This window comes from Falco peregrinus, chromosome 14 (assembly GCF_023634155.1).
Source record: "Falco peregrinus isolate bFalPer1 chromosome 14, bFalPer1.pri, whole genome shotgun sequence".
Classification (NCBI taxonomy): domain Eukaryota; kingdom Metazoa; phylum Chordata; class Aves; order Falconiformes; family Falconidae; genus Falco; species Falco peregrinus.
This window is the reverse complement of record NC_073734.1, coordinates 14650341-14663159: the sequence shown is the minus strand read 5'-3', so window position 1 is coordinate 14663159 and position 12819 is coordinate 14650341. Positions and strand designations below refer to the sequence as shown.

The window sequence follows — 12819 nt, the reverse complement described above, 5'->3', positions numbered from 1 at the left end:
TGTATCTTTGGCACATATTTATGGACAGAATTATTGCAGAAAAGTTAACGCACCGTGCTACTGGGGTTCTTTGCAATCCCTTCTAGGCATGTTTGGAAAAGAGCTGTCACTCGGAGCCACTCAGAAAGTGAAACGCTATTACATACTGACTTCACCCAATATTACCTAGGTTTAAAAAAAAAACAAAAACACAGAATTGGTAAAACTAAGATGGTTTTGCCCAAAAGCAAAAGTTGACATGTTGATAAAGGCTTTATGGGGAATTTTTTTTCTAAAATAACTATCTTGAAAGACACTACAAATAAAATTTACAGTAAAGAGTTAGTGTGTGGGTAGGTTGTCCCTGTGCAGTAGGAAACAGTCCAGTGCTGCAGTTTTCTGCTACACAGGTAAAGGTCTTCCCCTCACACCACCACCACCCCCCCCCGGCACGTTGGTGCTGCAGTTGATCAATAACTAGTGGTGCTTATAATGGATTGAACACAAAACAGACCTGTGCCGTTTGGGATTCTAATTTTCAGAAATCACTTAACATGTACCTGGAACTGCATCTACTTGGGGGGGTAGGGGTACACACACGACGACACCATCACTAACATATAAATCCTACGCCCCTGTTTTAAAAAAGCACCTTCCCCGCCCGCCCCAGCGCCGACATTTCAACCACGTTAGCCCCTCTGAGGGCAGCCAGGGCCGGCCTGCGGAGCGGGGCTGTAGCCGTCCCCTCCCCGCCAGCAGCGGCGGAGGCCGAGCTCGCCGCGGACGGTGCCGCCCCGCCGCCGCCGCTCAGCCCGCCCCCTGCCCGAGGCCCGCGGCTCCTCCCCGCCCGGGCCTCCCCGTGCGGCGGCGGCTGCCTGCCCACTGCCCACCGCCCCGGCTGCCGCAGCCCCTCCGCCGCGCCTGGCACGGCCGAACAAAAGGCGCCGCGCCCGCCCCCGCCCTTTCCCCTCCTGGCGGCCGGGCGCGGCCGGCTCCGCGCAGGCAGCGCCGGTACGAGAAGCCGCCGCCCCGCTGCAGCAACCCGCAGCCCTCGGAGCGCCGGCAGGTATCGGCCTCGCCTGGGGGGGGCGGAGGGGAAGGGGAGGAGGCGGGCGGGCCGCCGTCAAGCGGGCCGAGCCGGGCCGGGCCGCGCAGGCCGCAGCGAGGCGCGGCGGCGGAAAGGCGGCGCTGTGTGGAGCTGCCCGCGCCCCGTGGGGCCTGCCCCGGCCCGGGGAGCAGCGGCCCCAGGCCCGCTCCTCCTGTCTCCCTTTCTCGCCTTGCCCGGCCTCCGGGGCCGCTTTCCTCTCCGCTCCCGGCCGCCCTCTCGCCTGCCCGCCGCGCTGCCCTGCCGCCACCGGTGTTCGAGGCCCCTGTCGTGCCCCCTGGGCCGGCAGCGCAGAGCCTGCCCCCGCCGCCCCAGGCCTCGCCTCGCCTCTGGCAGCTGCGGGGCCGGGCTGGGCCCGCTCCCCCCGGGCGCCCCGTCGAGGCTTTCCCCCGTGTGGCGGGCAGAGCCGTTCCCCTCGGCGCAGCGCTGAGGAGAGCCGGCTGAGGCGGCCGGTGCGGGGAAGGAGCGTGGCTGCGGTGACTGTCTTGCCTCTGTTAATTAGTTGTCGGGTTTTCTACACACCAGCTATTTAAAAACAGCTTGGATATATGCTCCCATAGTTCCCTCCGTGTGTTTTCCCAGGCGTGTGGGGAAAAGGTGAAGGTAATTCCCTGCAGAAGCTTTAAAACGACAAAGTTGTGCAGTTGAGGTGCATTTCTTAGGTCATTACCGGTCGGTTATACTAGTGGTGACACAAATACCAGTGTTTGTGCTCTGGGGATGGTAGCAGATTGGGGCATTCAGGATGGGACATAATTAATTTCCAAGCATGGAATGGAAGGTTGAAGCGGGTTTGTTTGTGGACCCTCCTCCCGGAACAGAGAGAGCTCCTGGGAATTGACGGGGAATGACAAGCTGCTCTTCTTTCTGTCTTTTGTAGTGTTCTCAGGTTTCATGGTGCTTTACAAACCTAAAACATAAGGATTTTTTTTGTTTTAATGCTGACTCTCTAGGTTTTCATAACACAATTTCTCTGACATAATTTTTGCATCTCATGGTCCCCTTTTTCAGGATTTCCTGAAAGCCAAGATTCAGGCAACTGGCTTTCTATTTTAGGTGCCCAACTAAAATACCCTAAAAGGACTAATTTTTCGTTGAAGGGCTTACACTTTTTCAGAGTGGAGCCTGGTGGGCATTTTGAGTCAAGGGCCAAAAGCAAGGGCAGCTAAAGTAATTAATCATTCTGAAAACCTGTGCAAGAGTATGTAAAATTGTGAACTTTTAAGTCTTTACAAATCTAAAACAATATTTTTTCTATGCTTTCATTTGCACTCCAAGTTGTGCAGATTTAAAAATCTTGAATTTTTGTAAGACAACACTTTGGTTTAGTTCTGTAAGTCAAAGTGATAGCAGTAAAATACGGGGTATTTTTCACATATTTCATACAGTATTAAGTGAATGTTTGGGTCGGAAGATGCATTGCTTGTCTGTGTCCATTTAGGAGTCAAACTGAAGAATAATGAATTAAAGTGACAGACGTCATGACAACCATAAGACAGAGAAGGGTTGGAAAAGGCACAGAAGTGCCTGAAGATCAGCCTCCAGAGGAGAAGAATGTGAAGCCTGATGGGAAAATTGTGTCTGGTGGGTAACGAGGAGGATTGTAACATTATGGCTTTTTAGTAGTGTTCAGCTTTAGGTATCTATCCTAAGCACAGGTTAGAAGAATATCACCAAAATCATTGATCTAGATTTATATAGGATCATGGTGTTCTTAAACTATAACTACATGTTACCAATTAAGGCACACCTTAGTTCACTTTGCATGTAAATAAAATACTCTTGAGTTTGCTATATGAGAAGATTAAAAAAGACTTCTCCATAAAGACCCCTTAAAGCCAAGTATCCTGTTACCTACAGAATGTAAACTGTGCTAGCACGGGACATGTATAAATGAGTTTCCAAAATTCCTTTAAGATGAATTATGTGTTTCACAATTACAGAGTGAAATATTTTTCTTCTAAGATCATACAGGTGGAAAGCTGTGGAACATACTCTCAATAACTGTTGGTGGAATTCTTGCCATCTCTCTTGGACTTCTTACTTCTGTTTATGTTGCTACACTGCATGAAAATGACCTGTGGTTTTCCAATATTAAGGTAACAGTCATTTTCATAGTTTCATCAATGCTTTAATAGAGCATCAGTATAAGTGTTATTTGAAATTTCATTTATTTGTCTTGTAACTTGCTAAAAAACCTAGATGATTTCGTTTTTAAAAAAATTAATTTACAAAAAGCTCTGCTTCCCTTCACATCACTTTTTAAATACTTAAGTAACTGCCCCCAGTTTTTAAAACCATTGCTATGCAGCAGCTGAGTTGTAGCTATGGTTCTTCCAAACATTGATCGTTATCTAGAATAGAATTTCAACATTCTAACAATATGTTGCTCTATAATAATCTTTCTTTATCCAAAGCAATCCAAAACTGAACAAAAAACAGTTAAAATAAACAATATGCAAAATCCTGGCACACAGTTCTTCAATTGTATTTACACTGTGTTGTTGTCATACAGTTTAGGCACAGTATCTTACTCTTCAGTACTAGTTTTATGTAACGTTATCATAAATTTACAAACCTCAAAACATATTTCAGACATTCACCAATGTAAAACTAACCATTCCCAAGATCCAGGACTGACTAGTTTTTTCCTAGAATCATTGCATGGGAAAATAATGCAGCTATACACATATCTAAATTTAACCAGAGAAGAGAAACAGGTGAGTCATTTCCCTTTTAGATTCCCTTAATTTCACTCTGTTAGGTCTGTGTATTATGTTATGCAAAGTTACATGTATTTAATTGGAATACTTTCATTGCAATGTATCTTTCCTGTAATACGCACTTTTTCTGTCCCAGAAACATTTATGTTCCTGTAATAAAAATGGTTGGCACTTTCTGAAATAATTGTTGTTGTATTATATATACAATACTGTTTTGTACCCACCCCTCTTTGTATATATAGATAGATTGTATATATGTTGAGGGTAGACCTTAGGTTTGCCTTTTCCTTCCAAAAGCAAGTATTGAATAATTTTGCAGGTATTATATATTTTGAAATACAAACGGGCATGGACTTGTGGCAATGTATGAACATAACAGAGCATTTTTTTTCTGTTAAACTGATACAGAGGGACACAAAATTCACTGAGAGAACGTGGTCTGTAGTGGCAGTTAAATGGCCTCACAATGGATGAAATGCTCATTTTATTTGGTAATTATTGTTCTCATTTAAAGTGATATTTTTAATCTGGTTTCTGTTGTCTTTGTAGCTCTCATTTCATCCTATGGAGTTGATACAATAACTAGTAACACTGGAACATCAACAGTTCCAGCCAATTTGACGGAAAGGTTCTGTAAAGTGTTAAGTTCATCTACCAGCAGGCTAAAGGAGACAGAGATGCAGATGTTTTCTGATCTCACGTTATACCTTCTTCAGTAAGGTGTGAAGTCCACCAGAGGATGCATGTGGCTACAGTGCTAATTTTAAACTGGTAGCAACAGGAAAAGCTTTAGTAAGATTTCACATATTAGAGATAAAATAACTGGATGTAACAGAGAGCCAGAAGTGATCAGGCTTCATACGTACCTCTGCTTTTTGGTGCTGTGTGTTCAGGGAGTGTAACCTGTTTTGGTTTTTCACATTTGCGCTCTCAACTTAAATTGTTTCTAGGGTTATCTTCCCAAATAGAAGGCTATAGCTCTAACTTGATTGATCAGACAAATCAAAGCAATTTGTAAGCATGTCCCAGGCAAGATTCAAAGTTGAAGAAAGATTTGTTCTCAAATTATTTATTACAGTTTGAAACCAAACAGATAGTATCCCCTGCAGTTTATTTGCAAATACAAAGAAAGTTTGGGATGAGTCAACTCTAATCAAAATTTCTGCAACTGTCAGACAAGTCAGACTCTGACTGTGCTTTCACTTTGATTAACACAAAGCTTTCCAAGGTTTTACTGTTAACTTAAATACAGTCTAGACTTACTTTCTTGCCAGTATCCATATCAGAGCATTTTGTGGCCATAAATAACAAGAAGAGAAATCTGAACTGCGTATTTTGATACGCTTTCTCTTAACTAAGCAGAGAAGGAATACATGGATGAGATAAAGTTTAAATAAAACACTGTTTTGTGAGTAGTATGGGAAGAGAAGACCACATATTAAGAGCCTGTGAAAACTCCTGCAAAGCTGACGCAAGGCGGCTCATCATAACATCTGTAAGCCAGTATGTCGACCTCTCCGTGCTTGTATGAGTGGACATTGTAGTGTCCCTAGATGCGTGTACAGGTTTCCAGCACTTTGAATTGGTTAATGTTATAGCACATACTATACACTAATTAAAGGTGAGAATAAAATACACTGTGGAACAATTGGAGATCCTAAAAAATTATGTGGAAAATAAATTAAAAACTTGCTTTTTTCCTCTAACATTTTATAGTTTGGGCAAAGCATAATTTTCTGCATATATTAACTGAATTTTCTAAAAATTTTGAAAGAGTAAGTTTTATTTTAATATGTATCCCAGCCCGAATTCTCAGAAGAGAGGACTATAGTCTAATCCTTGGCACATAATTACTGCATGCCTTGCTTAATGAAGCACAGGGGCTATTTTGTTTTATTCTGCTTCTTTTGAACATTACCTGTAGAATAAATGGGCACAATACTAGTATGCATCCAGTGTTTCATTAACCCCCATACCTATGAAACATAGTGCATCACCACTGCTCTGAAACAGAGAAAAGAAAATTAATTCTAAATCAGTTGTATTTCCATACATGTGAAATTAGTAACTTCAGTCACTCTGAATTAGCTTTAAACAGCGCAGATTTGGAGATTTTATGTTGCTGAACTCTGATACACAAATTCTATAATGATGTGTTATTCCCTAAACTTTACTTCTCTCTTCCAATAAAGTACAACTAGTCAGATGGTAGGAATTGGTACGCAAAAGGACATGTATGGCTGGTAAATTGATACAGTGCAATGTACTAGAAGACTTCTTTTGTCATCTTTTTCTTTTACATGAAGGTACTCCTCTCTTTGTACAGCAGTAGAAGGAGGTCTGCAGTGTTTATCTGATACTTTTGCACTTGAACTAGACAGCGCTGTTTACATACACCATTTAGGTACAAAAGGTGGAATTTTTGTTCTGAAGACCTCATTGATATATGAACATCATGATTGTGTAGCTACAAAGCTGTGCAGTTTGCCAATTGCATTCAGCCCTAAAAATTGAAAGTAAAATAGTTCGTTGTGCAGTCATGATTCTTAACTTCTAAGTAACTGAATTTGCAAGCATGTACACTTGTAGTGATTGTCTTTCTGTAACTTCAGTTGTAGTTGATGGAAAGCCAGTTCAGTTTTGGGCGTCTTCCAGCAATGGTTCTCCCAGCTAGAAAAACTGTTTTGTAGTTGTTACACTCTTTGTTCTATTTTGAATATGGCTTTCAACAATGCATTGATTTCCCCTGCTGCAGTATGTGTGAATCTTGTTATTTGCTAATAAATATGCCTACTGTTATAAATTTGCCATGGTCGTTGGAGGAAGATATAGAATTGTTATCCGAGAAACTGAAAATGCAGATTTTGAAGAGTGTTTTATGCTATGAAAGAAGTATGTGATTGGTATTCTTTTTTTTTTTGTATTCCAAGAATTCCTGAAAGAATGATGACAAAGAGAATACAGAATACCATGTCACATAGTCAGAAGCTGTGTTTGTGTACACTTCCAGCAGGGATCACAGAAGGTTATGATCACTTACCTTGATGAAACAATTTTGAAGAAAAAAGTTTCAGTCTCTCCTCATATACATTAAAACAACAAAGACTTCAGTTTATGATGGTGAAAACCAAAACAGATTTCTTATCCAAAAATCCTTTCTCAGGTTTCTGAAAACTTTCTGGCACAACATATAAAATGTCTAGTCTATTTTTACTGATTTCTTCAATAGTGGTTTAGTGACTGCTCCTCAAGTTAGAGTTACCTTTTGGGAACAGGATCTACTATGAAAATAACATAATGGGGGGGGACAGAGGGAATGGTGTTACCTCTCCTGTCAGCTGGTATATTGCTTGTTCAGTGCACACTGAAGAAGTTTTGAACAGGGATGAGCCAAGGCCACATAGCAAATTGATACTGTAACACAAACAGTCAAACTTCAGAGCTTTTGTTTGTTCTTCATCCCTTCCAATTAAGCATTTAGACTACTATTATTGAATTTGCCTTTAATAAAATTGCTGCTCGCAAGTCAGGAATGAAAATACCAAATTTTGTATCTCTCAGCTGCAGGATAAGAAACCTGGGATTCCTTCACTGAAGTGCTTATATTGTCCCTTATTAAGTTTTGAATATAAAAAGAAAGATGAAAAAAAAGTGGGGAAATGGGTAGCCAGCTAATTAGAAGTCTGCAAAATGAATGAGTAAGTCATGAAGAGGAGGAGGGCAGTCCAGTACTATGGTAGTATTTTTCCAAAGAAGTACCTGTTGAGTTGTTATGGGTGCTTTTACTCTGGATCAAAAGGCTGATCTGAATAGGAACCATGCCACTCTAGCAGATGGGTGTGAGGTTAACCAGCCAAGAGACCATGTACAAGGATTAGATAATTTTGCTGAGGGCATGATTCTCAACCAGGAACACTGACAGCAGCTGTGTATTCTTTCCACTTCTGTGGTTGAGACTATTCTTGGATTTTTCTGATCTTAAATTGAACAACTAAAAAATATTTTCCATTACACAAATAGTGTTTTAGGTTTGTCAGAAGAGTAATTAGAGCTTTACATACTTTCTTTATGGAAAATCTTAACTCGGGCTTTGGCTTCTTGCTAAGTATTGTGAATGACTTGATTAAGGAGTTTGAGGAAACCTAAGCTCTAAAATTTTTGCACTGCCCTTGACAGGAAGTCCTTTGTATTTTGTTTTGAATACTTAATATTATTGGGATACAACTGCATAAATAGGAATGATGTGCAACTCTATATGTATTCTGGAGGATAGTATTCTTTTTTCCCCCTTGGAACAGTGATAACTTCTTTGTTAAAGACTCACAAATTGAATATACAGAAAGATAAATGTGCTGTTACACTGCTTACCCATAAGTCTGTATGTTTTTATTGACATGGAACACTAGGAAAAGTATAAATTGCTGTAGAACTGGAAAAGTATTGTGAGTGAATAAAACAGATGTTACCTTAGCGTGAAACAGATGTAAAACTCACTAGTGTTTGTCTCATAAAGTATAGCATTTGGTTGAATACAGCTGGTGCCAGGATTACAAATTAATCATGTTTGAATGCATTTTTGCTAATTAGATCCCCCTCTGTGACTTCTCTCTCCCCCTTAATAAATTCCAAATGTTAACATTCCTTCTTTATTCTTTTTTCTTTTTTTACGAGCACTTAGAATCAGCCACTTTTTGGTATTAGAAAACTTTCCAGTAGTGATGAATTTGAAAATAGAGCTCGTTCAAAATCCAGCATTCTCATTTTGCCAAGTGTGTGGCTTTTAGTATTTAGTGCCAGTGTCAGTTTCTTCTGCTGATATTACAATGATTTGTATGTCATAGAGCAGCTGGAGAGTTTAATTGTAAACTTACATTGAATCAGATGCATTTTTATCTGTTGATTTTTCTCAGATCGGAACTAATGTTGGTTTAGTTTGTCAAGAGTTGACTTCAATAAAACACATGTTTGAAATAAGATTTTATACTGGGCCAGAGGAGGGAGGAACATGATTTTTTTTTATCTAGCTTTATGTTATCTCTGAAATAGTATTGATTCTGTTCCAGCAAAAGAGATAGGACTATATAAGAAAGATGAAAAGTCTTGGGATTCTACACAAGGTTGCATTAACCAGAATGGCATTCATAAAAATCTCAGAAAACACTAGCATTCTGTTATTTCAGTAATGGTTTTTTGTGAAGAAAGCTGAATTGATAAGATTATTTTTAGAAATACCACTTAAATGTCTTAATGACTTGCATACATCACATACAGGAATCTTACTAGATTTTCAGGTCTGTATATAAACGTTTTCTAACTTACTGCTCATGAAATATGTTTGCTGGGATGTTTTTATATAAACAACTAAAAATATCACTAATAATAATAAAAAAATATGTACAATGCCTATTCTTTCTCTTCAGATTGGTTGTTGGTTCAGTCTTACTTTGTTTAAATGTGGTTTCCCAAGGCTCTGATTGTGTTAAATTTCATTAGGTCTTCACAACTAATGAGTTAACAAAAGGAGGTGAATTGCAAAGCAGAGATCCTGTACTGAGAGCAGTTTTCTCTAGAACTTTCGTATCTTGCTAGACTCAACCTGCTGCAATATCAGCCAAGAAAAAGGCACCGTTTGAAGTGAACCTAGTTTAAATAATTTGAACACTTTTACATTTAAAACAGTAACTTTACCTACACCTAAAAACTAAGAATCACTTTTCCTTTAAACCCGTAATTTTTAGTATGAGAGTGATGAACAGCTGGCTTCCTGCAAGAACCAGCATTTAACAAGTGGGCAGCAGCAGAACCTGCCAGCTGAAGTACCAGAGTGGTATTATGATGCAGTCCCAAGTATAGCACAGTGAGTTAATTGAGCCTTAAGGTGGCAAAGCCATGGAACACTATGGGATATCTACATCTGGAAGAAAAGGTTAAGTGCATGGAGCAAGCGTATGCAGCGTTAAAGTCCAGCTGTTGGCCACTGCACTATCTAAATGCTGAATATTAAAAAAAAAAAAAAAAAAGATCCAAAATGTTTCTGAACAGCCTATCAGAATCATAAAAGACATACGCGTTTTCCCAGTTAGCAGAGGCATTGACACTTCAGCCATTTACCTATCACCCTAATTTTTCCATGTATTTTATCTTTATTTGAACTAAGTTGCATTGGAATGCAAGGAGCCAAAGACTCAAGCCACTGTATAGGTTAATTTCCCTGGTGCCGCAAGAATTTGAGTTGAAGGCTGCTTCATGTGATTGTGAAAAGCAAATGGAAAGTGACTTTACTATTGAACTTTCACTTGCAGGAAGTCGAAAGAGAAATTTCATTCAGAACAGAATGTGGACTTTATTATTCCTACTACAAACAGATGATTCAGGCTGCTTCCATCCAGCAAGGTATTGTAAACTGTAAAGTAAGTTTTACTTCGTGTTGCCAGCTGACTTTTTAATAATTTTTCAAATGTAGTTGAGAACAAGGAATACCGTAACTGCGAAAGATAGTGTAACAATTGTACTGCAGACAGATTTACTCTCTTCATACACCAAGGAGCCACAAAGTCATGGACGTAATAAATTTCACAATGATACATTGGTTTCTGTGCCACACGCTCACATTCTGATGAAGGCAGTCGCTTTGAGGGACAACTTCATATCTGTTAAGGTTTCAGCCTTGCTGGTTTATTCAGTTATTACTTTCATTTTTATTCTTCTCGTTTCATTTGAATTATGAGCTATTTGTGGGAAGTGGCAATTTTTTTGCTGTATGCCTGGACAGTAAGTGACACAATGAGCAGCTTCCAAGGAAGTCATATATGATGATGGGGTTTTCTGTGACAGTCTCATGTTTTCTAGATACTTAACTGTTGCTGCCTAGCAATTTTGCTCATAGTACACATTTGTCAGTATTAACATCACCTGTGTTCAATGTAGTGACGAGAATGATTCTCAAGATCCAGTATGTACCACAGATTCTGTGCTAGGAATGTAAGTGTAAAAATACGTGTTTTCTACATTACTAAATACATAGTACTTGATTTAGCACTCTCAGTCACATTTGAAGCAGGGAGACTGAAGACCTCAGAAGGTCATGTTGATTCAGAGGTAATGTGATCCTCTGAATCCTTGACTCAAAAGTTTGCAGTTTTTGATGAGAGATCCTAAAATACCTTTGAAAAAGTTATTCACTGTTCAAATGAAGATGGAGGGGGAAAATGACAATCTCCTATTTCAATTTCTCTTTATCATTAAGGTTTACATGGTTTAGTATATGACAATAAAACTGAATCTGTGAGGACAATTAACATACTTGAAAGAATGAATGTTTACCAGGAGGTGTTTCTCAGCATTCTGTATAGGATTCTTCCAATTCAGGTAGGCATTTATTTATGGCTTTAGATTGTAAGTGCATTATGAAGATTGCGCAGTGAATGATAGCTCCCCTTTTTAGTTATTTTCTAATTAGAAATATTCCTGATACCTTTTTAATTTGTAAAATTAGAACCTAATTCATAGTAAGTATAATCCCCCCGCCATGAGTGTTTTATGTCAACATCAGTATTCTTGTGTTTTACAGCAATACCTAGAGCCCGTTTATTTTTATATCTACACTTTGTTTGGACTTCAGGCAGTTTATGTCATTGCTCTGTATGTAACAAGCTGGCTTCTTAGTGGAACATGGCTTTCAGGGTTGTTGGCAGCTTGCTGGTACATTACAAACAGGTAAGTGAGATTAAACATTCGGTGTTTCTAAAATTGTACCTCATTTCAAAGGTAAGGCATTACAGGGCGTGATTCAAATGCATGATTAATTGGACAAAAAAAATGAAATTATAAAGCCTCTCTCCAGATTAGCCAGAAAATGGAAAAAATGTTTTAAGTTGTATAAAACAAAGTGAGCTAACCGCAGGCTAGGATTTTAAAGTTTCAAGAAGTAGGAGTAGAAAATTGAAAAATTTGGCTTAAATTGGTCTCTGAAAGTAGCCTACGTATTTCAGAGGAGTCTGGATCTCCAGATGATGTACCCTGTCTTCTCCATCCTAGGATCCCTTCGGTGTTAAAGACACCTACATACATATGTGCCCTTCAGGTCTCTCCTCACAGCCCTACATCCAGCCTCCAGGGATTCCTTCAACAAAGACCATCAGTCAGCTTTCTCTGTTTCCTTATTCCTGTAGACATCTCCTGCACTAAGACTCAGAGAAAAAAGATGGTAATTGAGCTGTTTTAGTGCTTTAGCACTTGAAGAATTCTCAATTTGGAGAGAAAAACTAAAGAACTGTCTTTATGCCAGCAGTAAGCTGCTGGCATGAAGTTAATATTGGTGACTGGGCTGTTATCTGTAAATTAATTAAGAAAAAAAGATTGCAGTGTCAGTTCTATCAAAACTGTTTGGTATGTGAATTAGCAGCTGTAAAGGAGTTTTATCTGCAAGCATGTCTGTTACAGAATGATTATAGGTGTATGTAGTGGGAAACTGTTTCTTTCTCCAAAGATGAAAGGAATTAAATAATACATGCAGTGTGCAGTAGTTCACTTGTGTATTTCATGAGGTCATCTTTTCCATTTACAGAATATTTAGAGCATAGTTGTTTTCTCCATCTTTCTAATAGTCCATGAACAATGGAAGCTTGTTATCCCCTATGCAAATAAAATAAGTACATGGAACTGATTTAGATAAAGACTTTCTGTCCAGATGACATACATCTGAGGCTACTGAGTAACTCCATTTTAGACATTTTTTTTCATCAAGCTAAGCACATCTTGTGCTTACTTTCCTTTTTAACAAATGCTTCCTCTATGCAAAAAAAAAGGGGGAAATGTTTTTTTGGTTTTAACATTTAATTCAGTTTTTGTAAATGACTAACCTCTGGGGAACTTAACTTCCACCACATACTTATATGTTCGAACATTCAAAAAAATGACCGGAGATTCCTAACCAGTTTAGCAGTGTTTAAATCCAATGCACTGAGATCACAGTGAAGAAACTGATACCTGTTTATTCCTACACATGCTTTC

The 12819-nt window shown here is 39.4% G+C and overlaps 1 protein-coding gene across 4 annotated transcripts in view; it reads left to right on the top strand.

Moving 5' to 3' along the window:
* Positions 1-837: 837 nt before the first annotated feature.
* DPY19L3 (dpy-19 like C-mannosyltransferase 3) overlaps positions 838-12819 on the top strand; it is a 37629-nt gene continuing 25647 nt past the window's right edge. Inside the window, exons 1-6 of one of the 4 annotated variants that reach the window (XM_055818553.1) lie at positions 839-1045; positions 2526-2668; positions 3050-3183; positions 10110-10200; positions 11054-11175; positions 11378-11523. In XM_055818553.1, the coding sequence (XP_055674528.1) occupies positions 2566-2668; positions 3050-3183; positions 10110-10200; positions 11054-11175; positions 11378-11523 (596 nt within the window). In that variant the 5' untranslated portion in view covers positions 839-1045; positions 2526-2565. Of the gene's footprint in view, positions 1046-1405; positions 1688-2525; positions 2669-3049; positions 3184-4215; positions 4299-10109; positions 10218-11053; positions 11176-11377; positions 11524-12819 lie in introns of those variants that run through there. The other 3 variants (XM_005229339.4, XM_055818554.1, XM_027784015.2) reach the window with 3 other exon arrangements.